The sequence below is a fragment of the Balaenoptera borealis genome, assembly GCF_965194805.1.
Source record: "Balaenoptera borealis genome assembly, chromosome: 7".
Lineage (NCBI taxonomy): Eukaryota > Metazoa > Chordata > Mammalia > Artiodactyla > Balaenopteridae > Balaenoptera > Balaenoptera borealis.
The window spans coordinates 97,880,448-97,908,249 of NC_138864.1; the positions used below are offsets into that span (position 1 = coordinate 97,880,448).

At 40.0% G+C, this 27,802-nt stretch overlaps 1 protein-coding gene and 1 long non-coding RNA gene across 7 annotated transcripts in view; one reads left to right on the top strand and one right to left on the bottom strand.

Moving 5' to 3' along the window:
- The window catches only part of CTTNBP2 (cortactin binding protein 2), a 156,459-nt gene extending 138,944 nt beyond the window's left edge, over window positions 1-17,515 (bottom strand). For 2 of the 3 annotated variants that reach the window (XM_082399966.1, XM_082399964.1), the window contains exons 1-2: window positions 17,301-17,515; window positions 5,674-5,781 (exon numbers count right to left, since the gene is read on the bottom strand). In XM_082399966.1, the coding sequence (XP_082256092.1) occupies window positions 5,674-5,781; window positions 17,301-17,381 (189 nt within the window). In that variant the 5' untranslated portion in view covers window positions 17,382-17,515. Of the gene's footprint in view, window positions 1-5,673; window positions 5,782-15,871; window positions 16,636-17,300 lie in introns of those variants that run through there. The other variant, XM_082399965.1, reaches the window with a different exon arrangement.
- On the top strand, window positions 17,404-27,135 carry LOC309632509. 4 transcript variants are annotated; one of them, XR_014246937.1, is made up of 3 exons: window positions 17,404-17,637; window positions 23,639-23,694; window positions 23,985-27,135. It is a non-coding gene; the product is annotated as an uncharacterized lncRNA (long non-coding RNA). The 4 variants fall into 4 exon arrangements; XR_014246938.1 differs by having other exon boundaries at window positions 26,329-27,135; XR_014246936.1 differs by having other exon boundaries at window positions 23,639-27,135.
- Window positions 27,136-27,802: the final 667 nt, after the last annotated feature.

The window sequence follows — 27,802 nt, forward strand, 5'->3', positions numbered from 1 at the left end:
GGCGTGTTTTGAAACAGTCATGAAATTTGTTAAAATGGGCATTTTCAGATTAATTTTTAGCTCTGAGAAAAAATATTTCACAGGAAAATCACTGGATCATAAAATATATTTGAATCATTAAAGTTCTTACATTTATTTCAGCAAATATAGTTTTGAAAGTGGCATTTCCTTAACCAGTATTACTTTACAGCAGTGTTTCCCAAATGGGGGTGATTTGGAGACCTTTTTGGCTGTCACAACTAGGGAGGTGCTGCTGGCATCCAGTGAGCAAACAGAGGCCAGGGAGGCTACAACGCGTCCTGCAGTGCAGAAGATAGCCCCTTCCCTGCAACAGCAGCAGCAGCAAACACCTGGCCCCAAGTGTCAATCGTGCTGAGGGCGAAAAACCCTGCTTTAAAACAAAACCTTTAAAAAAATTTTTTTTAATTGAGTTTTGAACCCAATGGAAAGGTCAGGTTTTCAAAAAGGAACATATTCTAGGCAAAATACATACTGAGCCACCGCCTGAGAAAGTATACCTTCGGCCCAAATGACACTACTCAGAACAATTAATTTTAAATATATAAAGTCAAGATAGAAGAATTTTCTAAATGGGAACGATCTTGGCATTGTAATAAAGCTCCACTGACATTCAAACTTTCTGTGCCTGGTACAAAGTAGGCACTTAACAAATATTTACTGAGGGAAGGAGGAAGAAGGATCTTCTTGTGCCATATCCCAGGACACTGTATACGGTAACATTACACCAAGATAATGGGCTGTATTAGGTTGTTAGGGGTCCTCTAAGCTCCTCCCTTCCCCCACAGCACTAGCATGTAGCCAGCCAGAGGGTGACATTCCCCAGTTTCCTATGCAGCTAGGAGTGTCCACAAAAGTTCTCACCAATGCACATGTGTGCGCTGCTTACAGGAAGTTGCTTCTCCTTCATTTCCTCCCTTGCCCCCACCCTTCACCGTAGGTTGGGATGTGGAGGTGGCATTAACCAAGTTTCAACCGTACAGAGGATGCTAATTCCCTATGGAGAGCAATAAGCCACCTGGGTAGCTGAACGACCACTTGGCACAGAGCTGCCCCTCCAGCAGAGATCAATCACCTCCAGAATGGTATGTGAGAAATGAACTACTTATTTAATCTTTTATACTTCGGGTCTCTTTGTTGCAGCTGCTTGCACAAGTCAATTCTATAATCTGATATCCCCTATGATACAGGGGCTACAAATGCTTTCTATCTGAGGAAATGTGAAACTGGCTAACTTCTTAAAGTTTCAGTGCGAATAAGACTTGAAAATCTGGATTATACGGTCACTCTATAGTGACTATTGGTTAGGATGAAGAACTGCCATGTCTGTTAATAGTGTTAATTCTCATTTATCTAATCCAAATGGAAAAAGAAGGCAAATCTGGAGCTACCTGCCCAAGGAATTCATTGTTTCAATGATATAATATTTACATAAACTCATGCTAAGGATAGAAGGCTAGACCCTGTAAAAATGGAGGCTAAAACAATTTTAACTCTTAAAATTTTATAATTACAGCATTTTCATCTTCCTGCCTTTGTCTCCCCTTTGAGTAAGATGCTGGTAAAAATACTAGTAGCAAGAGGGAAAAGGGAGTGAGGGCCAGAGGATTCCACAAACTAAACACTGCGCATTGAAATAATGATTTCTGGATTAAGTTGGATGTTCATATCTTGAACATTCAATTACATTTGATTCAAAAGGCTGTGTGTCTGGGGCTTCCCTGGCGGCGCAGTGGTTGAGAATCTGCCTGCCAATGCAGGGGACACGGGTTCGAGCCCTGGTCTGGGAAGATCCCACATGCCGCGGAGCAACTAGGCCCGTGAGCCACAACTACTGAGCCTGCGCGTCTGGAGCCTGTGCTCCGCAACAAGAGAGGCCGCGACAGTGAGAGGCCCGCGCACCGTGATGAAGAGTGGCCTCCACTTGCTGCAACTAGAGAAAGCCCTCGCACAGAAACGAAGACCCAACACAGTCATAAATAAATAAATAAACCCAAAAAGTTAAAAAAAAAAAAAGGCTGTGTGTCTATCTTGGTTTTCAGAAAATACAGCTGCTTCTTGTTGCACACATTCTTTATTAAACTCCAAAGTATTTTCTAGATTTTATTTGATATAGAATATATTCATTCAACAATTTATTCCTACTTTATGTGAATGAGGGGGAAATCACTGAGAAACAAAATATTTCTTATGCGATAAAATTAAAACATATTACATTTAAGCAGCTTTATGCAATTCAGATTTTCCACTAAATTGCTCTTTTTAAAATATAATTTCCCAATAAAAATTAATGTCTTGAATATTATACCTGTTATAAAGTCATAAGCATACTGAGAAATATTTTTACCTTAAACATCTGAAAACAGTAAAAATACCAAAATATATATTGTAATTTCCTAACACCCTTCCCCCAAAATCATATTTATAGATTGTCCTGACAAGTCTATGGCCATTAATCCAAGGATCTATGCAACTTTTCATGGTAACCTGACAATCAAGAGCATCAGGATAACATGATTAAAAAAGTAAAATAGCTTGGTCTCAAATACCTTTCTAAAGTTTCTAAAATTCTAAAGAATTTGAATGCCTCACAACAGAAATCATTTCTAAATTTTAATAAAATTCAGGGCACAAATTAGGCATCTTGTATCTCAAAAAAAAAAATCACAATTTACATATTAAACTCAAAAATCTTTACTATACTGAGAAAGTACTTTTGACTTTTTCTTTAAACAAAATGTATTTCTCCCAACTGAATACTGTTTACTAATTGAGATTTTGATTTTTAATTTAGGAATAAGTTTATCTTATAATATGAAGTAAAAATAAAAGTTTCACATTCTCTCTCCTTCCCAATTTCTTTCTGGGGCACTAGCCAGTCACTAAATTATATTCTACTGTTAAAGGAAAAGGTAACTAAAGGACACATCTGGACCCAAGTAAATATTTCACTAGTTTCACCAGTTCCAACTAATGCCCCCAAGGGAATAGTCAATCAGTAAATCACCACAGTGAGTCTACCACATCTACGACAGGTATATGAAAATGACATTATTACCTACTCCTAAAAATGCAATGATCTAAACAAATCAATCACAATTCTCAATTTTAAAAAGGGACGAAAGGCTTTAAGAATCTCCAAACATGCCAAGTTCTGGCATGCCACATTTTCAACCTGAGAAGTCTCAATCTCTTTGGGCTTCCTTATTGTTTGTTTGATTTCAGTCTATAAATAAAAGAGACTGGTATCAGCCAGTGGTCCTCCACAGGGGCAGTACCCTAGATGTCTTGGAAATAAGCAAGAACAATTAGTTTTCACAGTGATTGGCACTTAGGGAGCAGGGCTAGGGGTTTGCTACACAGTCAGGAACTGTCCCAAGTCCCCAGAATTTTCAAATGTCCCTCTGCTCATTCCTTTCATTAGAACCTTCAGTATGACTATCTGAGCCTAAAGAGTAGCTTCTTTTCACACATAAACAAGTTGTTTTAATTCAGTTCTAACGAACACTAAATTTTTCAGCCATTCAACTCTCATGTAAATGTCTGCTTTTGTTGGGAACTTTACCAAGTGCCATTCACCACTTCAGAAAAATCACCTCACCAATAGTAAATCTGCTCCCTGTACCTAAGTCAATGACATGGCATGTGTGGATCAGGATTCTTTTGCAACGATTGCACTCATGTCAATGTTATAAGAATAGGTGGGAACAGCCATCTATTTTATCATGTCTTCCACTATAGTCATGCCTGAGCAGTTATACGTTGAAACACCTAATATTTTATTATAAATTACTCTCCTGTTACTTTGTATCACAATTAGGGCAATGTATTGGTTATTTTTAACATAGCCTACTTACATATGCAATTTTCCATACATTTCATTTCAGCATAGTAAAAGGGTAATACAAAGTATTTTATGAAAATGAAAAACTAGGTCTGATAGATATGCAAATCCTGACCTAGAATATCACCTAAGGCTCCTGGCAGCTCCAACATGCTTTGATTCTATGAAAAACTTTCAGTTCGGCAAGCCCTGATCATTAGCAAGCCTTTACCTCTGCTCAAGTTTGAAAGTATCGCAATTAAGTAAAAATGAGAAATACATGTGGTTGCTAAGGTGCTACATAAAAACACAGACTCTGCTAAATGCTCCAACATTTGTGTGAGCAGAGGGAAATACCACAGTGCTGATGCCTTTTACAGGTGAATAGAGAGGGACAGAGAAATACCTAAGGGAGAACTGAAGCCCTCACATCTCTTTGGTCTCAAGAAGCTACACTACTGGCCTCACAGGTGACTGTTGCCTTGTTCTCTCCTTGGGCTGAGCGTCACAGATCTGAGTGATGCACTGCCTTAGCCTGTCTCCCCCAAAGTTCATTCAAGAAAATACACACTGGCAAACAGTGCAAATGTCTCGAAAGTGGAACAGGAAGAATACCTCTCACTATCAAACCGTGCACAAGTCTACTTAGCAATTCTTATCCTTCAAAAAGCAACACCCTCAATTCATCACTGGCGTGGAGGTGGTATAACCACACTCCACTTTTTCTGAGGCCATCATTCTCTGTCAACAGATTGAAGAATAATTATTATCCCCACTATACCAATTTCCAGGTTGTGAAAATGTACTTAACTCATTATTTCAGGAACCGTTGCCCCTTGCCCCACTGATTCTCAGCATGTCCACCATCTCCATTATGTCTGACCGTCCACCGTTGTTATCTCTTTCCCCACCATATTAGCACCCATGGGGGTAACCTTGTTTTTATCGATCCATTCCACAGAGTTTCACTTGTTAAAATAAACTCCCTAAGACAAAGTTTGAGGAAATATTCCCTGGTGAAAAAAATAAATCCGTACTTCCTGCGTAATAAATATATCCCTCTCGGTCAAATGACCAAGAGCCAGGAAACACCTGATTACATACAAAGTATTAAATATAAAAGAGAAAAATAAAACCTTAAGTTTGGCTCACGTACCAAAACAAGCGCAATCTTGGGAGTGACCAGTGAAGCTTTCTTGATGTAGGATTTTCTAACATAATTTTTAAGGAAACAAAACTCTACTGAGATATTCTAATTTACTGGAAGATAATTCTTTGCAAATTATGGAAAGTTAAAAATTACTGTAAGATCAGATGAAAAAAGTAATAAAACTATTCGAAGATACATATGTACATATAAATGTTTAGTTTTTAACTCAAGAGTCTCTGAAAATAAGAAATCATAATTTATACAGGAAAGAAAAAACCTCTATTATCAGCAATTTCTTTTATAAATGATTCTCTTAGTTTTTCCTCACTGGCCTCACATATGTTTAGGATACCAAGCTACCAATTTTCTGAGAACTTATGTCTTTAACCAAATACATATGGGAAACATAAAAGGATTTCAGAAGCCATACAGCTTAATTCTCGAGTTCCCCAAATTAAACGGTTTAGAATCATTCCCCCTCCTTTCAATGACCATCTGACCTCAGTGTGTGTTTGGGCTTATCAAGGTTATGGGTTGGTATTTGGGGTAAGGGGCGCATTTTAACCTGATGTAACATTTAAAATCTATATGACTCAAAAATTAAGAAGCAGCAGCTTTGCCACTGGCCATTTGAGAAAAGAAAATGATACAGAAATGGGACTCGGCCCTAGAAGGTTCTTACCCGCAGGGCCTCGATGACGAGGTCTCTGGCCTCCAGCTCCCCTTCCATCACGCTGAAGAGCATCCGAAGCTCTGATTTACTGAGGTTGTCCACATCAAAGTCTTTCTTCTGTAACACAAATTTTAAAAAATGAAAAAACTTCCTAAAGGTATGCAATGGACCATTTTTATCCCAGTGGCTCAGCAAACTCGAGGGGCCCCGCTGGGCAGCAATCCACGGTCTGACCTTCTAGGAGGAGAGGTAAAAACCACAGTGCCAATATCCCAAATCTCTCCACTAAGGAGATCTGTTTTCCCAGCCTGCCTACCCACCTGGCTTCAGGATCTCTTCAAATTATACTGTGCAATATAAATTTAAAGTCCCTGGAGTTTGTATCAAAACAGGCCCAGTGTGTGTTGGGGAGAAGTTGCGAGGGTAGCAAAGAGAGCACGAACGTATTGCTCGAAGGGCCCAAACATAAAGGCTCCTGTGAGGTTATTATAAATTCCAGGACTTCCAATAATAACGGGTCATGTTTATAGAACACTCTGCAGCAGAGGCCAGCAGCTAGCAGCCTACAGCCAAATCTGGCCCACAGATGTGTGTTACTTGGGCCACAAAGTGTTTTGTTTTATTCAGTCAGTGCTAAGAAAATCTAAAGATGTCACCCAAAAATCCAGATCGCTGGCTTCCCCTCAAAACTCAGATGACCGGGTAACCCCAGATTCACATTCCCACAGGGTAATAATCCGTAGAGCCAAGTAGCTGCTGCCCCTTTAGAAGAAGCACGCTCTGTGCTACCCGCAACCGAACACACACACGAACATGTAGTGTGCTTGTAAGAGACCTGGCCTGCCACCCACATGTAGTCATCTGGGCCTGTGGTCAGGCAAGTCTGGTTCCCAACTCTCTTGTCTCCAACTCTGCCCTCTTTCCTCACAACAACTTCTACAAGCAGGTCTCCTGATAGCCATCTCATAGATGGAGCTGAGAGATGACGCGTTAGCGTGCTCACAGCCGGGCCTGGGTGAGTCCCCAGCCCCAGCTTCCCCTACAGCACACAGCCCACTTCTCCCTTCCGCGGAGACTCATTTGACAAACCCAGTCACCATCAGAGGGAGGGGAACACAGGTTCATCCCCAAACGTCTCAGGACACCCGACCTCAGAAGCCAGTCTTCAGGACGTTTCCGAACATGCCTTCGCATCTGCCTAGCACCCAGTGGTTTCCAAAGAACTCTCAAAGAACCAAATCTAATCTAATAAGATAGATATCATCCCCTCTATTTTTCGGATTAGGAAACCACAACTCAGGAGTCGGATAATGCACGCAGGTCACACAACCAGGCAATGGCAAAACTGCAACCAAGTACTGTGATTTGTCTGCACACTTTGTCAGCGTGGTGCCAACATTCTAGAGATGAAAACAGTGCTAGTCTATCAATGATCCAATGAGAACTAGTTTAGCACCTATGTATCTGACACCGTACTATCATTGTGATGACACAGAAGTAAACATAGCAAAGCCTATAAATGATTCCAGGGACTTCCAAACACTTCTCAGTTTCCAAAGAACCTTCTGGAAGAAGATGATGGTATAAAGGGGAAAGAGACCAGAGCTAGCTGGCTCTCTGAAGAAAGATTTTTAAAGGATCTTCCTCTTAAAACTGTTTCTTTTTGCACATACATTCAACAGAGCAGTTGTTTGTAAAGGCAGGGGCTAAGGATGGAAAAAAAGAAAAAAACCTATAGCAAGCCTACAGGATGGATAGTTCTGGGAGACCCCTGTTTGGAAGGTTAACTTATGGATGTTCCTGTGAATAGTAAAGTCCAATATACTAGGGCTTAAATTCTGCTCCCATTCATAGTTGTGTCACCTAAGTCTTATAACCCAGTTCTTTTCAAATTCAGGCATAAGAATCAGCTGGAGATTAACAATCTGTTAACACAGATTGCTGGGCTCCCTCCTTGAAGTTTGATTCTGAGGTAGGGCTGTGAATCTGCCTTTCTGTGTGTTCCTGCTGCTGTTGGTGGTTCTGGTCCAAAGACGATACTTGGAGAAGCATTCTGTAACTTATCTGAGTCTGTTTTCTCATCTATATAAAAGAAACCCCAACATCTATCCCACAAAGTTCTTGTGAGGATTAAACAAGAACTTATCAATGACATGCACCCCCATGTTCACAGCAGCACTATTCACAATAGCCAAGACATGGAAACAACCTAAATGTCCAAGGACAGATGAATGGATAAAGATGTGGTACATATATACAATGGAATGCTACTCAGCCATAAAAAAGAATGAAATAATGCCATTTGCAGCAACATGGATGCAACTAGAGATCATCATACTAAGTGAAGTAAGTCAGAAAGGGAAAGGGCAATATGATATCACTTATATGTGGAATCTAAAATATGACACAAATGAACCTATCTACGAAACAGAAACAGACTCAGGGACACAGAGAACAGACTTGAGGTTGCCAAGGGCGAGGGGGTTGGGGGAGGGATGGAGTGGGATTTTGGGATTAGCAGATGTAAGCTATTATATATAGAATGAATAAACAACAAGATCCTACTGTATATGTATAGCTTAGAGAACTATATTCAGTATCTTATGAAAAACCATAATGGAAAAGAATATTAAAAAAGAATGTATATACATATACATTCACTTTGAATCACTTTGTTGTATAGTAGAAATTAACATAACACTGTAAATCAACTATACTTCGATTAAAAAAAAAAAGAACATGTCAATGAAGTGCTAAATAAAGGCAGGTGACTGTTATTATTAAAGCTGACAGCACCCAGATGTTTTATGTAGGGAGGAGGGCTATTGGCTATGAGCCTATTTCTTTGAAAATCTATCAGCCCAAGTCCAACAAACTCAGTTTATTGACTATGATGAAAGACTCTTTTATCCTGGTTTTTCCCACTGAGATGGGAGAGTTAGCTGCAATTCTTATGTGCTTTAGATGGTAACGTTTTATTAATGCTGCTGCTGGTGGTTCTAAAGATTTTAATTAATTGTACATTTTATTGTCCTTGTTTCCCTGAAGCTTCATAAGCAAAGCACTTCACTTTAAAAACTAATAAATTATGAAAGACATTGCCAAGATTCTGATTCACATTAGAGTCAGGAGAGCTTGCCCTGGTTCCATCATCAACATCACAACATGTGACCTGCAACCAACACTTCTATTTTTTAATATATCACCGTCAATAAAAAGGAAAATTCATTAAAGAAACACTGTTACAAGGATTCTTGCTAAACCATAAATTATGTTACAGAGAATGTTAAAAAAAAATCTGTCTCCCATCAAAATATATTAAGTGATGTATTATTTTAAACATAGAGTGCATCTGTCTGCCTGCTTCTCTCTCCCCTACGTCTCACCCCCACTTCCTCACTAAATACACTTCTAATCCTGGCCTTCAATCATAAAAATATTATAAGAATATTTTCAAAGGGTCATTCTCCAATACTTGATGTTTTCATCCCCTATTCTGGCAAAACAGGATAAAAGAAAGTACATGAATTATGTTACAGGTCTTAGGACTCTGAGTATTTTACAAATAAATTCAAAGCGTTTTGGTATTTTTAGAAAAATAAATAAGCTCAGAAGCAAAAATCCCATTAAAAAAACTCTATTATTGTTTCATAGTAAGTGTCATTTATCTGACCTGACACCCTTATAGTACAAAAGTACTTAGATATAGAAAAAGCAATTACTAAAGTTTCTTGGTTTAACAGCAAAATAATTATTCTAACTTGTATAATTTTTAAACCACTTCGAGGTAAAATTGATATAAAAATGCTGTACATATTTAATGTATACAATTTGATGAGTTTGAAGATAAGTATATAATCAGGAAAGCTTCACCACAATCTATGCCATAAACTAATCCATCACCTACAAAAGTTTCCTCTCATCCTCTCATTTTTGTGATAAATCATGTAATATTTTAAAAGACTAACTGGAAAACCTAATTTTCAAAAGAAGAGACAAGACTGGATAGATGTAAATGCCACACTCACATAAAAAATTAGGATCTCCATAAAGGCACCTAAGCAAACATGATACCCATGCCCCCCACCCCCCCAAAAAAACAAAGCAAACATGTACAGAGACTAAGCTTTATTACTACTGCAACAGCTTTTCCTAATTAACAGAGAAAAATCTAAATCTCATTTTTTAGTGATGGCAAGGCACTCAGAAAGTAAAGGGAAAAAAAGAAACTGGTAGATTTCAGCTCCACAGGCCACTCCCCTGCCTGTCATGTTTGATGTCTGCCAGGAAAAGTACTCTAGGAAAAGCACTTCTTAACACCTAGTTTTAAAAATCTGGCACAGGCAGCTTAAACTAATCCAGAGTCTGGCCATCAGATAGAAAAACTTCTTTGGGGCATATATACATGAAAGAGGAGACACAACCTCAAACTCTTCCTGTTCAACACAGCAGTTTGCAACAGCTCTGAATTATGTGGGGCAGGTGTGGGGATGGCATTCTTCTGGATATTCTCCTATAGGCTCGGAGAGAGGGAGGGAAAGTGAGGAAGATGACAAAATAGAACCTGGCTGAACTGTCATCTTAAATTGCCAGAACTGAACATAGGCCAATACCAAGTTTCCTCCACTATCACTCTCCCCCCACCTCTTCCTGAAAGAAACAAATCTAAAATACTTGGTTTATGTAGGGAATTCAACAGTCACAGCCAAAAAGGGCCAGAAGACCCTTACCTGTATCCTTTAGGAATTAATGGGGTGAGCACATTGATGGGTACCATAAAAGCCTTCAGGAGTTATTATGAGTCACAGTGGCAGAAGTGTCCCTCAGATCTTTACCCAAACACATCAGCTATGGTGAAAATCTAGTGACCAGACACAAAGCCAAACATGTGCTCTGGCTTCTCCCACAGACACCAAGAGCATCTCCTCCAGTTTCAAATCTAGTGGGTTGTGCCTACATTTGATCAATGAATTTACAAGGGAGGGAGGAGGGGTACCTAAGAAAGCAGATGGACTGAAAGAACCTTATTTCATCTCTTTGGATCTCAGGTTTCTCAGCGGTAAAATGAGAATGCTGTACTAAGTGATCTTTAAAATCTCTTCCAGACACCAAATGTCCTGATTTCACATACCATCAGAGTAACTGGATTACTGGACTGAGGAAATTTAGGTCATGCGTTGAAGCCTTTGAGAAATATTTGAAGAAAATTGATTTTGCCTCTTTACTCAGAAGTAACAGAAATGTATTTTCCTCCCAGTTTAATAGTGGGTACTAATAATTAATAATGCATTTAGAACTTTCTGTGTAAGCAAGGTTTACGCTTTGGGAATGAATAAAAAAGGCTGTAGGGAAGGGAAAAGCAATGAAACTCATCTTGAGATTAAGCAGAAAAAGCAAAATTTGAACACTATCATTAACATGAAAAAATTAAAAAGAACACTTACAGTATTTTTAAGATGTGAATTTGGCCAGTTATAAGGATTTTCACAATGAAAAGCATGTGTTTCCATGGTCTAAAACTATTTCAAATCTCTGCAGTTATGTCTTGCTTTGAGATTATTCCTCCTGATTTCTCTCCACAGGGAGTAAGAGTTTTCCTGACCAGGGCTGCACACCTCTAATTTCGTTCTTCCTAATCCTCCTTTCTCCTCTAATTCATCTGAATCCCATTTTCTTCAGGACACAGCTCGAATCCCACTTCCTTATGTCTTTCCAGACACATAAATCTCTCATTTTCTCAATTCAGTCTTAGAGTCGGTTCTATTCGTTTATTTACAACTAATCATGCCCTGCTTTGTGTATTTCCTCACTATATTAAACTTACTTATCCATATTTACTCTATTTTCTCACCTCTACTAGAAGTGTCAGGACAGCAAGAGTATTACATCTTTACATGGTTTTACCTAACATATATGCCTCCCGCTTTTGGTGTGAAAATGCCTCTTTCTCTCAGTATAACACAAACCATGTAAATGATGTGTAAACGGATATACTAGTCTTACTAAGACACAATGTTATGGCCCACTCTAGGGGCAACTAAGTAACTGATCAATCATTTTCATTCATTTTTCAAAAACCATTTACAGTAACCTAAAGTAGGGCAACTTGGCGTGTGCCTTTAAAGCCACATGCTGAGAACTCGGGATCAACTCTCCATGGCCATGCACCTCAAATCAGCCATGCCACCCGGGGTCTGTCATGCAAGACAAGCAACTCAGTGTATTAGAAGGAAGTAAAACCAACAAGTAAACAGACTGTCAGGAAGGAAACCTGGTAATGGATGTAATTAATTTCAAGTTTGAGAAAACGGGAATGAAAAGCACAAACGTGGCTCAGTTAGGGGCGGCAGCCTCTGGTAATTAAGTGCAGCTACCTCCCTTTTCCTCCCTTTAGATCTCCTCTCAGCCTCCAATTTTCCTTTGGAAAAAGAAAAGGACCACATCTCAGATAAAGCAAATGTCTATTTCCATCTAACTCAGTTTTTCAATGTTAACAACACCCCTATGTGGGACATGGATCATTTTCACGTGTGAGCTGGCACCCAGATCCAGTAATTGTCCTTTAAGGAGCTTAGAATGCATTAAAGACTATCACTTCAATTATCTGCAGGTGGCAAAGGTCAGCACGCTGATTTTCAAGTGAAGACCTGAGACATGAGTGACTAAATGATCTTCTTACAGTTACAAGGCCCTTCTGTAGCAGAACTCAGGCCTTTGGCATTACCTTGTTGCCTTTTCAATGAAATATAAAAATGTCAAAACCAAATCATTTGCAAACAAGTGTCCATTCCACATAACAATGTTGGCTCTACTACACTTACTATAATAACATTTTAAATCCATGTTCAACCTATTTGGTTATTTACTAACAATTTATTCCAAGACAGCAATTTTTTTTTCTAAAACCAGGATTTCTACATGGATGGCACCACACTGTGCGCAGCATTAATAATATGATCTTATTATTTTGTGCAAGTTATTTTAACAAATAAAAGTAAAATTTTTAAAATCCTCTGCTTTCAATGTCATCATTATCATCATCTCTCTTGTAACTGTTCTCCATTTCTTTACCTAACCATCAAAGACAAGTTTCCTTTTCCATGTTATATTAGTCCCGCAAAGGAGCTCCAACAGAGAAGAATACAATCAAGTGCATTCAAATAAAGTCTCCTTCTAAAGCAATACTTAGACGGTGCTTAGGTGGTAAAGTATGCAGGCGCAGAAGGGAGAGAAACTGTCCATCCTTCCTGGGCACCTTCAAAGCTGAATTCTAGTCCCACATTTCTAGACATGTGCAGACTATTGCAAACCTCCTCCCTGCCCAATCTTTCCTTCTACTTCCTTTTCCTGTTTCCAAACTTCCCTGCATCTCCCTCTTGATCCCCTCTCAACCATCCCCTCCTCCACACCCTAGTGGGTGATTTGGCCTTGACTCTATTGTTAGAAGAATTCGGGATGGGAGAGGTGCAATTTCCATCCCTCCACCAAGCATCCCCAGCTCAACCATTGTTTTGAAGTGGGAAAATTTAAAGGGAAAACTAACCATGTTGGAAATTAAATTAAAAAAAAAAAAAATCTGTGAAGTATCTGAAATATCATTGAGAAAAGCAGCTTAGAAGGGGACAATATAAAAATGAAAACCCAAAACCATAAGAATCAGGGTCATTGTTCTCAAACAAGAAGAGCCCTCTAACATCTATAATGTTAATTACTACAAACGGCAGGCCAACAGTTTCATCACAACCTAGTAACACGTGAAGTAAAATTTCTAGTTAGCCAATCAACATTAAGAATTATGACACAGCCTCTCGGTGAGTGTTCATTTTCTTCATTCAATAAATATTGGTGGAACATCTACAGTGTGCCTGGAACTGTGCTAAGAAACCTTAGCTTTTACAAATGAAACCCACACTGCTCTTCTTGAAAGAAGAGGCTGCTCTGTCCCAGCCAGGGCCTTGCTGTGCATATGATCAACAGCAGATATTTGTAAATGGCTAAGTACTAAGTCTGTGAACCATTTTCTCACCTCATAAAGTTATGTGAAACACAAGAGGATAAAACCAACTGGCAGTCTAGCCTAGGCATGTATTCAATCATAGAAGAGGACAAATATTTTTCTCTAAACAAAATTGCTCCTGTGGGAAATATAACAGTGATAGCAACAATAACACAGTCCAAAAAACAGATGCAAACAGAAATATATAACCTATTTAAGAATAAACAAAGTAAGAAGCATCATGATAAACTCAGTTATATTCTGATCTTTGGGGAATATTTTTGTGTATTTCTTCAATGGTTAAGCAGTTTTTCTAAAGCACATACTTGAGACTGAAACTTCTATGCTCATCTTTGCCCCAGGCCCCCTCTCAGGGAACCCTAGAAACCCGCCGCACTTGTACACAGCTACCTGCAGTCTCCCTGCCCAAGTCCTCCATCCTTCTGTGGAATGTTTCCAGATCTTTCCACTAGGAATCCTGCCTGTGACTCTTCTTCTCCAGATTACTAATGCAAATTTTTTGTGCCTCTCATGATACCATGGTCTTTGATTTGATTCCTTGGTGCATGTGAGGTTCTAGCACTGAAATGTTTTACTTTAGGACAGCAAAGATGTTACAATGTCTCCACTTCAGTATGTATTTGGTAATGTGTGTTAAATCTACAATATTTCTTACCTAAATCATACTGTGAAACTTTCAATACTCTAGAGCTGCCACATAACTGTAATTTAATTTTTTAAAGAAAGCTTAGCAAAATTGGCTAAAACGTTTCTTTTTTTTTGCATTTACGTTGAGTACTGTCACCTGGAAACACAATTTTCAAGGTGCCAGCTGCTAATTTGTTTAACATCACTATTGTGCATTTTTAACAAAAAAATTCTCCAAGTTTTTTCTTGTCACTATCACCATGACCACAAAATTTATATCTACTTTTTATATATTAGTTGCTCCAGAAAAGCCCAGAATGACAAGAATGTTGGTCAGCTTCCCAAACATAGTTCTAAAAAGATCTACATTTTCCTTTCACTCTTAAATTCTTTGGTGACAATAAAAAGCTGGAAGATTTCTGTTTTCCATAGTGCCTTGTCCATTAGGAGTTATTTTCAGAGTAGAAATAGCAATATAGTCTAAGAGTCATCACATTTGGCTAAGGTGCTGAAAATAACCCAGGTCTCCAGCATGGTTCACAGCAAAGACTATTAATATGACCCTACTGAATAATGTAGCTGTTACCTTAGCCTTATACTTGGGATGCTTTCAGGATTTAAGCAGCTAAGAACAAGGACCACAAACTAAATTTAAAACACTACACTGAAAATCATATTAAGCTGAAAACTATAAATTAAACTTGTCTCTAAGCAACAATCTAAATAGTCAAAACTTAGTGAAAATATTCACTTTCAAAAATAGTCTACTGCTTTGGGTCACCATTGACTCATTACTACCAAATACACATATAAAATGCATAATAAGTAAACCAACTTGAAATGAAATAGATTTCTAAAATTCAAAAAAGAATTATCCACTAAAAAATTAAGTCCTCAGCTGCCATAAACTCAAAATGCGTCAACATGCCTTTAAATTTTAATCATTAGATAAGAGGCAGTTATAATGACAAATATTCTTCAACCTAGCTTTTCTTTCATTAAAAAATCAGTCTATAGGTCAAGTGGCTGACATAGGCGGACTGTACTTTATTAAGTGAAAAGTTAAATGTCCAGTTTACTGCATAAGAAGCCATCATTAAAATTTCACTAAAGTACCAAACATTTTTTAAATACTAGATTAAGAATTCTTATTGCATCTCCTCAGGACCCTATTGGATTTTATGGAAATAGAAAAGGGGTTTCACTTTCACAGTTTTTTCATGGCTATTCAAATCAACCAGGGTGAAATGATCAAACTTCTACCTATAAGCAGTTAAAAATCAGGCTCCTGCAAATTTTAAACAGCAGAAAGGGAACACTGAACTTGTTAACACAAAAATCTGCCTAGTGTCTAAGGCTCTGTTTATAATCTAACCAAATAAAACTATAGGTCAGCTACAGAGCATAACTCAGCTGTTTTTGTTTGGTTTAACTGTCAGGTGATTAAAATACTGAGGGTAATAGAAAAACCCATTTTAAGTCAATTAAGCAAACAAATTCAACCTTCCTGGGAAACAAGAAACACATCCCTCTTTCTTTTTTCTCTCACTCCCCTCCCCTTACCATCTCTTGGGGATGAAGGTACCCAATCACTTCAACTTCTCGGAGAGGTTTGTTGTCTTAATAGCTAGCTTCTTTATTTTACTTCACATAGGTGAACTGATTTCCTGCATCACAAGTAGACAGGTTTCATACGAAATCTTAAGATCACATTTTCTACGTAAAGAATGAAAAATCTATTTTCCTAAAAGTTTCAAATCAAAACTTGTCAGTTTCACAAGTGGAAATCAGCAGCCCTCCGCCTCCGTGTTTCCTTCTCTCCCTGTTTCTCTCTTTCCTTCCCAGGCTCAGCTCCTCTCATGCCCAAGTAGCTTTCCTCCACATCTCTCCTCTACCTCTCCAGAAAGCCCTACCTCCAAACGGAAGGGGAGGAAGTTCAAGCAGCCCTGGCTATTCACACCTGGCCCTGCCCTCAGCTGCTCCTTCACCGACGCCGGTCAGGTCATGAGTGGGAAAAACGGAGGGGCGTCCACGCTCGGCTCACTCCATCCTACCCGGAATCTCCTGGGGGAGCAGCAGAATCGCGCCAAGGGTGGGAGGCGCTCCCAGAGCTGCCTTTCTTTGCAGATTCTTGCAGCTCCTGCCAAGCTGCTTCCCAAACCCCAAAAACATTTCCACGCAGGAAATGTGGGACCAGCCTTCCCCTAAAGTACGGGCTGGAAACCAACCGTTGAGCCTGTGTGCACGGGGAGATTCTGGGGGTGAAAGTAGGGACCAGCGATGGATGGAGGCTCATTTGGCTTCTAGACCCCAGGGAAGAAACACACTGTGTTGATACCAGGTGTTGAACCTCCACCTCGCACGGGCATCGTCTCGGGAAGAACGAGGACACCTCCCCCGCCCCAACCCCAATCCCCATCACCAAGAGATGGGGTAGCAGGCAGCTGGGACCCAAAGCGCCGGCGCTCAGCAGCAGCAGCGCCTACAGTTGGGCATGGGGCCTCTCCCAAGGGGTCTCGGGCACACGAATGAATACACTCACACACACAATGGGCATCCCCACACCTGCTCGGCGCCAACCCGCCTCCCCCTCGCTGCTCTCTGGGTCCGCTGAGAGGTGCCAGGCACCCCCGAGACACGCACCCACAGCCACGCGCGCAGCGAGAGGCGAACAATGGGGGGGGTCCAGTTCGGCAGGAAACACACCCCAGCCCTCACCCCTGGCCAAACCCGACCGAAGCGGAGGGAGTGGGTGCAGAGGCCACACGCGGGGAGCCCCGAGAACCGGGCGGACCGGGGCTGCTTCCCGCGAGGCTCGGAAAGGACAGGCGGGATCCCCAACCCAGGCGGCCGCCTCGTCCCGGCCTCGGGGGATGAGGCACCCCGAGGAGGGGGCACCCCGAGGAGAGGGCACCCGGAAGAGCCCGGGCTGGCAGAGCGCCCCGGGGGCTCCCACCCCGGAACCCCGCGCCCACCCTGGGACCTCGGTTACCGCCGCCTCCGCCGGGGCCCTCGCCGCCTCCTCTGCGGCGCGGGAGAAGTCGGGCTCGCAGCTCGCGCCGTCCGTCGCCATCTTCCTGCTCTAGCGGATCCGAATGCGAGCTCGGAGCGGTAACTCCGGGTTCAGCCCTCCCGGCGGCGGGCGGCGCTTAACCCGCGGCGGTCCGGGGACGCGGCCGCTCGCAGCCGGGCCGCCGCCGCCGCCGCCGCCGCGCTCCCTCCGCCCCCTCGCCGCCACCCCCGCCGCCTTAACCCGCTGCGCGCCGGTGCGCCGCCAGCCGCCGCCTGGTCCCCGCCCCGGGCTGCCAGCCATCAGCCGGCTCCTTGAGGTGAGAGAACTGGGCACGTGCCCAGGCCGGGTTAAGGCCCGGAGCGCAGAGGCGAGAATCAACGCTCCAGGGCGAGGCGAAGGAAAGAAGGCGCCTAAGAGCTGATTCGCCTGACACGGCCCCACCGGGCCGGCGGTGCAACGACGGACCGATTAAATGTCCGGCCTCCCGAATCCGAATTCTCTGTTAGAGCCAGGAAAGTCCTTCACTTCAGCCCCCTCTCTAGCCCACCTCTAGAAAACACAGAAGGCACCCTTTGCTTTTTAAAAAAAAAAAAACAAAAACATTTTTTTTTTACATCCAACACTGCCGCCAGGGCGTTTTTACCCATTTGGTGTATATGCCTGCCTTTGTTTGATTCTCCTTCTCCCAAAACCATCAACTTTCAGATCAAAATGCGTGCTGCTACCCTTTATTACGTTACACCCGGCCCCTCAGCCCTACCTTTCTATACAATCTCTTTTCAAGAAAGGTGAAGCAAGGCACTTTTTTGTTCTTTACCGCAAAGCTGAGTGATTTTCTGAAGGGCTAACCGAGAAGTGTTAAGTGTCATCGCTTGTAAAAGAAAGCTCTCTACTTTTAAGAGAATTTTAAAGAATTACTCCCATGTGGTGGGGACACACACACCAAAAAACAAAAAGAAAACAAAAACTTGCCTAAAAATTGATTTTATGGGAATTATAGGTCTCAGAAGGTATTTCATGAGATGAGTGAGTTAGGCTCAAGCTCTTAATTTTCCCTTCCCACATCGGATTCAGTTCCTACCCTTTCCTGCCAATTCCTAGGATGTGAAAATCTATCACCTTATCAAGACCGTATGGTACATGCCTTCCCAAATCACCAGATCCCAAAAATGTGTTGAAAGCACAAAATCAAATGGAGGCATTCAAGCTGTGTCTCAAAGAAGTAAAAGCAAACCATAACCAAATCCTGGACTTGAATTTCTGGAAGATGAATGTTTAGTCTGAGGGTTACAGATCAGAGTTCATTCTTTAAAATGGCAGACTCCTAATGAAAGGTCTCGGCACTTTAATTGCTTCACTTTCCAAATTGGATCTAAATATGACACAAAACGGGGCAGAGAAAAATCTTTTCTGCAAAGGCCCTGAAGGGGGGGAGGGGGATCAATACATTGTAAAAAGTTCCCTTCCAGAAAAGGTCTACATCAAGAAAGAAGTTTCACCTGGAACCCGGGGGTTAAGGGTCAAAGGTTTAGAAATCACCTCCAGGGTATCGTATAACCAGAGGTGCTCATTTATTTTTCTTTGACTTCACTCTGATAGCTACTCCCTCTCTTAGCCCTATGTTTTCCATCCCTGTTCATTGTACCACTTTCTTTTATCAAATATTCTCTCTGAAATTGCTCAATATTAGACTAACTAGATTCCTTATAAGATGAAAGAAAAGCATTTGAGAGTAAAACTTAGGTGCTGAACTGATAGTAAAAATTTTAAGTTGAAACCTAAAGCATTCCTTGTTCTTTTCAAAATGCATTTTCACATCACAAGGTAATACATTTTCTTGATACTGATACTTGATACTGATGTTGCATTACTACCCAAGAAATTAACCAGCCCACTTCTAGGGGGGGAGAAATAAAAAAGAATAAAAGAATAAACTTCACTTGGGAGTTAAGAACTGGGAATATGACATGACAGTATTTCTGGGAAGCAAATCCCATTCAATTTATACATGCAGCTCAATTTTAAAAAATGGCCATTGGGAAGAAATAGCTTCTATTAGTCTAAATAAAATTAAAGCAGAATCACATCACAAAGGAATCAATCCCTGAGTGGTTTCTTCCCTCTCACCTTTTTTTTTTTTTTTAATGAAAAATAAACAGGTTAAAAAAAAAAAAGGAAGAAAAAACAGTACAGCACATTTTCTAACTGCCAAAATCTAGGACCTGGGAAGGAAAACAAACAGCATTTTGTCTCTACCTTAAAGCTGCCACTGCCCACTGCTGAGGGCTGAAGGAATATCCCACCCTACTGCACAGAAGTAGAACACGAGGAGTTAACTCCCTCACCAGCTGCCTGGCCCAGGCTGCTTCTCCACCTGGAGGACACTTGCTGGGTTTTTTGGTTTTTTTTTTACTCTCCTGAGAATTAGCCTCTGTTGAGATTGCAAATTAACTCTTTCTGAAAGACTTCCTTTGCACAAAGACAGGTTCTATTAGCATCAAAGCAAAATAGATCTGAAAGGGTAGTGACTGATGGCTCTAGAAATTAAATCTTTTGAAGCTTCATAAACAGCTAAAAAAAAAAAAAAAAAAAAAAGACATCCCAGGGTTAGAGTGAAAATTTCTGGAAGGTGGGGAAAAGAAGAGAGATGGAAGTATACACAGGAAGAAAAGAAACTAATATATATAACAAAATGAATCATGATTGTTAATCAGTAAATTTCTTTCATCATTTAAATGGAAGGAGAGACGGCTTTCCCTGGTGATCCAGTGGTTAAGACTCAGCGCTTCCACTGTAGGGGGAATGGGTTCGATCCCTGGTCGGGGAACTAAGATCCCACATGCTGCACGGTGTGGCCAAAAAAAAAAAAATGGAAGGAGAGATACTGAATATTTTACAAACAGAGAAAACTATTGGTTTCATTATTTTCTAAATCCTGGAATAGAGGTATTTGTGCTGAGCCATAGCACACTCTTCGAGATTCTCTTTTAAGACCAATGAAATGGGTTTCTGCAGCTAGAAATGCAGACTTAGCTTGGGGAGCCAAGTGGTTTTCTGATTAAACCATGGCCTCGACCTCACTAGCCACATCCTCCAACCCGCTAAACCAAAAACCCAAAGAGTTATACACAATGATGCAATGGGATGCTTCCTTCCATGTGAAAAGATGAAGGAACTTACACATATCCTAAAACAGTTTCCCTGGTAGAATAAGAGAATTCTTTATTTCAGTCAATGACAACATTTATGTTAACTCCAAAGAGCAAACCATATGTTATCATGCCTAAGTATTGCCAAATGACAAAATTACTGAGTAGCAAATCATTTCTGACTCTATCCACAAGGCTATAGTTATACAATTTAAATATTCCAGACCATGCTTATCCCTGTCTACACCGCAGTGTCCAACCTGGGAAGCCCCAAATCTTGACATAAGGAACTCTAACAAAAGAGCACAGATGAGCTTTGAGTGCCCTGTATCTATCACATGTTTTTGAAACCAAGACATTGCCAGAAATGAGTTTTTATATGACCTAACTACATTCCCTCTTAGTCAACTTGTCATTATCTGCATGTGCTTAGGCTCTTTGTGGATTTCACTCAGTAAATTTAATCCTAATCTAGTTAGCCACTCTTGTCAACAGCCTATGGTTTTGGAAGGCCTCCTGGACCAACTGCAGTTGGTGTGTGCCAAGGGAATGCAAGCTAATTTTACCTAAACGAAAGCAAAACATAATTAGAAAATTAAATCTGCCAGGTAGAAGCAAGCCAAAGCTAAACATAAATATATTACTATAATCACTCCCAGCCCCTTTTACCACCACCTCTAGCTGGTAATTGCATTTGGTCATTCAATGCTAAAGGAATGTCCAAATATAAAATATTTTTGAAGAGTTAAAGGTTCAGTAAGAACATTATTCCCCAGTTTGGTCACTCAAAGAACAGAAACTAGGGCTAATACAGGACAATGAAGCAGTGTTGGTTCAGTTCTATTTAATGTTTTTAAAATCTTAAACCATTACTTGCTGATTGGACTCTTATCTGCAGAAGTCATTTACAAGAGTAAGTTTTACTGCAGAAGGATGTTTTAGTGCAAAACCATTACGGAAAAACAATTTTAACAAAGAAATCTAGGCCGCTGCTGCCCCTCATCCACCTGAATTGGAAATACTCTAAGTATTTCCGTTTATTCAGCCTCTTTAGCAACCCCACAAGCCTGCAGTATGTAGTTACCAGGCAACCACTAAAGCAGGGATGTTTATACCACTAGGCATTAATTATAGAGAACTTTATTTTTCTTAGAAAGTTTAAAATCTATATAAATAGGTTGTGAGATCAGACCCTTTTCTCCTCTGATGAGGAGTGTAGAACTAGCTATAAAATCAGAGCTGAGATTTTCTTTTCACTGTGGGCTATGTGTTATTCAGTTCAAAGGGAAATGTAACATTTGAAGAATTGATAAGGAAACTAAAGATGATGACCTTAAATTCTGACAAATATGTAGATGGCATTTATGATTGACTTAGTGATGATTTACTTGTGATACAAAATGCAAGAGAAAAGCCATAAATGAATAGCTCGTCAATGTAAAGTTGTGAAATAAATGATACATCAACATTTCCCAGACAATTATAATCTGTAGCCATATACCAAGTTAATGGAGTTTCAAATACCTTTGGAATTTTTGAGACATAAATTCTACCTTATACTGTCTAAAATCTCACTTGATGACAATAGTTTTTTGGTCTACATTTTTTGATTGTTTCAAATCAGTTGGACTTATTTAAAATTGACTGGAAATGTGATGTCATTATTTGAAAAGACATACTCTGAATATAAGTAGCAGATGTTATTCGATTAACCAACAAATACAAAATAAAATTTAATTCATAACATGAATAAAACAATGTCATAGCTAGACTTGAAGGCTTAGTTACATTTATGATTCAAGAATTTAAAGAAAAAAAGCATTGGTGTTGCTATTTTCATCCTAGGGAAAGTGAAGTCACCTGTAGAGTAATAAAGAGAAATACTTCTGAAAAACCAGCATTAAGGTTTAAGTAGTCTGGAATTTTATTCTGACAATTAAAGAAACACTTAACCACTGAGGCAGTTTTATGTTAGCAATACAATAGTTTTTTCCTTATGGAAAACAGAAATAGCCATCTACTGGCCATTACTATCAGAGTCAACATCCCTTTATTATTACATCATCACTTAATTTTCATGAGTTATTACTTTCAGCATTAACATCTTCTTTGTTAAGAATCAATTCAGTTGGGATGTATTTTACTACTACTTGTCTTCCCTTCAGTATCTGTTAAGGACCTCACATTGTCAGCTTTCAGCCTCCAACTGCTGACCATTGACTATCCAAAAGGCATGATGCTATCTGGGTCACAAGACACGTTTGCTTGACATTTTCTGCTTTGATCAGGCCTCCACCCTCACCCAATGTGGCCATAGATACCCACTGGAATAGCGGTGGGGAACCCCGTTCCCAAAATTTAAAATATGAGGAGTTGAACCGAATCTGCTCAAAACCCCTGAGCGTTAGCAGCGGGTAAAGGCACCCCATTTACAAATACCACATTGTATGGTTCTGTTTCCGCTACAGAATCATTGTTAGAGCCATAGAACCAAACAAAAACATAATCATAAATTCAAATGGGAGAGGTAAAGCAATAAAGCTTCTAAAAGGAAAATAGCTTCATAAACTGTAAATCAGAACTTAAGTCCTTACTTTCAATGCAATTAATTTATCAATTTTTTGCCTTTATGATTAGCGTTTTGTGTCCTGTTTATTAAATCTTTGCTCAGCTCCTTCCCCTCCCAGATGCTGTTTTCTGTTGGTTTCTTGAAGTCTCATCCTGCACATGCCCTGCTTAGAATTCAGCCTAAAATTTAAGAGGAAATTGTATACAGATCTTTTGGACTCTTTCTCTTAAGCTTCTTCCCCTCTGGGGCTTTGTCCTTCAAATCCCAGACACTTTGGCAATCCCCAAATAAAACTCATCTTTATTCCCCAGCTGACCTCTACCCCATTCCTAGCCCTTCGCTCAAGAATCATTGCTCCTCAAGTCCTGCCTGCATTCACTACTTGCCAATGCCTTCTAACAGTTGTTTCATATATGCTGTTTCACTGGTTTAATTTTCAGTTGGAGGGTTGGCCCAATACTAGGTACCCTGTCAGGACTGGAACTGAAAACCACATGTGCTTACTTTTAGAAAGACTATTTATAATTAACAAAACTTTCTGATGTTCCCTTGCCTAACTGTTTTGATCCAGGACCGTATTGTTTGTTTTCTCATTCTAGGGATTGGGGTGAAACGAGGTTACACTCTCCAGTTGCCACTGACAAACAGAATCCAGGTACTGATATCTGCTACCTCATCTATAGTCAAACATGAAAAACTATGTTGGCAATAAAGGATGACACTGCAGCAGTAGAACTAATATCATGACGTACAAACTATATTACCAGTCTTTAAAATGTATCAATGTTCCTCTTATTTCTAGTGAGTAGCATGCCTGCGTGGGTTTCAGCAAATAAGAGAAAAATTAGAGATTGAAAGGGAAGAGGAAGAATAGAGTGAGGGGTGGCCTTGGGTTTCCCTCAGCTAAGAGACTGATGCAAATCGGATGTCTTTCAAAAAACAAAGGTATTTCAAATGTGAAGATTCCAGTACATTCTGGGAGCCTTCGGCAGATTTTCCAGACTTCAAAATCAAATGAAGATTGGTGGTGGGTATGTAAGAACATTACTCTAAGTCTGCAATACCTATCACTGAGTCCAACGCATGATGAGCAGTCAGTCATATTTAATCGAATTAATTCAATGGAACCAATGGGTGGATAGATGGAAAGACAGATGAATAAATGGATGAAGTAAATGTAACTTTCTTACTCTTTCACGTGATTGGTCCCTTTGGCATTGCAGTAAAACTTATTGATTCCTTCTCAGAAAAAAATTTTTTAACGCATAAAACAAAACATAGGCCAAAAAACAACAGCAACAAAATAGGATCATAAAGAAAACCAGTTATGTTCAAGTCCAATGATAAAAATTCTGCATCTACAAAACGAATTTGTAATGCAGAAATAGACGTGTTTCTTTCTTCCATAGTAAATAAGATGATATAGTGGTAGACCCATAATTAATGTAATTTTGGAGTTTCCATGAATGTAAATAATATTTTGAAAATTCTACAACAGTTTTATGTATTGAGATTTTAAATTATCTCTAATTTCTATTGTGACAAAGTCACAGGTACGGCCAGGCCTGTTGTGGTCTTTTGCCTAAATTCATAATTGAAGTAAATACTGTCGGTGAGAGGTTGGTGAACATGAAAACACAATTTTTAAATTTTAATTTTTATGTTCATCCTATGGGATTCTATCCACAAACACTATGGTTTAAGAAGCTCACGTTGTACCTATTAGGCATACTTCTTAAAATGAAATTTCTGCCCAGTTTGAGACATTTAATGAGATCTTTTGGGGGGAGGGGTGGGGAAGATTGAAATTTAGGTATGATAGGACGAATAGGGTATTCTGAGGAGAGAAGTTAAAGACTCCCAAATGCCCCCCCCACCCCGAAAACAAAACAAAACAACTCGGGTCACATACCCTAGAGTAGTAGTTAAGTGCAGGGTTACATGATTAAGAAACTCTTTCTGTGACCTTGGGCAAGGGCTTCCCTCAGTTATCCATCAGTTAAGTGGCAGTCATAATGGATCTCACCTCTACAGGGTTGTTGAGAGGATTAAATGGATTAATTCTTTTAAAGTACTTAGAACAGTGTCTGGCCCCCAGAAAACTCCTAGTAAGTCATTACTATTTTCATGTTCTGCATATAAATATTACACAATGAATAGTCAGCCTAATATACACGGAATTTCAGAAAGAAATAATTTATTGAATTTAATAAAATGATTCTGTAACTACACAATAGTCCTAACAAGGCTATTTGTATAAGTTTTAAATTTTTAAACCAAGTATTCTAAGATTTTAGATTAAATAGTAAAAACTCTCCATAAGTGCTTGCAAAAGTCATAATTAGAGAAATGTGGGATGGGTCCTATACGTCAGTTCTGGCCAAATTGATTATTGCTAGATTTAAAGCATGGACTCTTTTTTTTTTAAATTTGGTCCTTGAATTTTTTTTTTTTTAACATCTTTATTGGAATATAATTGCTTTACAATGGTGTGTTAGTTTCTGCTTTATAACAAGGTGAATCAGCTATACATATGCATATATCCCCATATCTCCTCCCTTTTAAAGCATGGACTGTTTTGTCCAATGAGGAAATGTTTTAATTAAATACTACATAGTAATGGTTCAAAAATATCCCTAGGGTTCATGTAGAGCTGGGGTCAAAAACTCTGATCTAGTATAGGCCATTAGAGCCAAACCAGCCTAACCCAATGCAATGGGTTAAATCCAGTAAGCAGACATGTTTTGTTTGACTCATACAATGTTCTCTTTTTTGAAAAAGGAATACATTGCCAGCATTTAAAAATTGGGGAACTTTATATAAAAATGCAGTTTTCCAACCTCTCAAAGACTCAGAAGATCTGAAATGACTGGGCTCACACTGAGTACCTTTGAGCCTGAGGAATGTGCTCACCAGCTGTCTAGAATCTCCACCTGTTTTATTTTACTTTACTTCCTTTCTTGCTTGTCTTCGATAGTTTTGTGGGGTTTTTTTAACATCTTTATTGGAGTATAATTGCTTTACAATGGTGTGTTAGTTTCTGCTTTATAACAAAGTGAATCAGTTATACATATACATATATCACCATATCCCCTCCCTCTTGCATCTCCCTCCCACTCTCCCTATCCCACCCCTCTAGGTGGTCACAGAGCACCGAGCTGATCTCCCTGTGCTATGCAGTTGCTTCCCACTAGCTTTCGATAGAGTTTTAACTTCATGATCCTTAAGGCAAAACATTGTATTCGTTTGTGTGATCCCAATAAGATTTTATGCATTTTATTTATTTCAGTAAAAAAGGTGGTAGAGGAAACCTGGACTTAAAAACATCTCTAAGACCTGGTGATGTGAGTACCTTGCTATCCACCATCAAAAAGCATGCTAACAATTCATAAATCCTCTGAAAAAGGTTAATATAAGCATCTGTTATGGGCTGAATTATGTCCTCCTCAAAATTCATTTGTTGAAGTCCTAACCCCTAGTACCTTTGAATGTGGCTATGTTTAGAAATAGTCTTTACAGAGGTAATTAAGGGAAAATGAAGTCAGTAGAGTGGGCCCTAATCTAATATGACTGGCGTCCTTATAAGAAGAGATTAGGCTACAGACACAGAGGGAAGAGTGAAGAGGAGAAGAGGCCTCCGAAGAAACCAATCCATAAACCAAGGAGAGAGCCCATCTACAAACTAAGGGGAAAGGCTTCCGAAGAAACCAACCCTGCTGACACCTTGATCTTGGAATTCTAACCTCCAAAATTGTGAGAAAATAAATTTCTGTTGAAGCCACCTAGCCTGTGGTCTTTTGTTATGGCAGTCTAAGCAAATTAATCTAGCATCGGTTCTGAATGGACTCATTCTTCCCCTGCTCTCCCACAAGTGACTTTTACATCAACCAGCTCACCTCTAGGGTAAGCTCACATCTCTAGAGTAAGGAGATATGGACAGACTTGAGGCAGTGTGGGGTGCATCAGTGCTTCTCAGTTCAAGTGTTGCTTGTTACCTGCAATCCTGAAGTTTGTCACAAGCAATTCGTCCCTAACAATAGGCACAGTACTAAAGTTTGCTTTTTTTCCTTTTTTCTTTTTTTGGTACTGAAAATGATATCAGATTCAAGGTCATTTCTGTATCATCTCATTCACTTTATTTTGAATATGCTTTCATGAGTCTGGCTAGCCCACTAAGAACTGCACAAAGCTTATCACACGTCTTATTTATGCCTGCAGTGCAACCCACATGCAAACTTTTCCCATCAGTGTGCCAGGACTCAGAACTGCCCACACCACACAACTAGGGGCTCCACTCATTGGGTGGTCTATGTAAATAGAAGTCCCATGCTCCACAGAAGCTGTGAACGCTGAATAAGATTTTAAAACACTGGTTGTAATTTAAAATTCAGGGGAGTTGTTATTAGAAGAGCTGTTTGACCTGAAGCAGGTGACTAATCTTCAGTGAAACTCTTTTTGACGCTATAAACTGGGAATGAGCATTTCATCACTTACTTCACGGGGTGGTTGTAAGGATTAGATGAGATTAACACGCACAAGTGCCTCAAATGCTGAAAAGAGGCACGCAAGGAGTATTACAACCTTGAGTTAGCTGCCAGCCCTCAGGTTCAAGGATTCTTTCAGCTGAATATCTGCAGCCTCATCATTAAGGAATACCACCAGGGGACTTCCCTGGTGGTCCAGTGGCTGAGACCCCACGCTCCCAATGCAGGGGGCCCGGGTTCGATCCCTGGTCAGGGAACTAGATCCCACATGCTGCCACT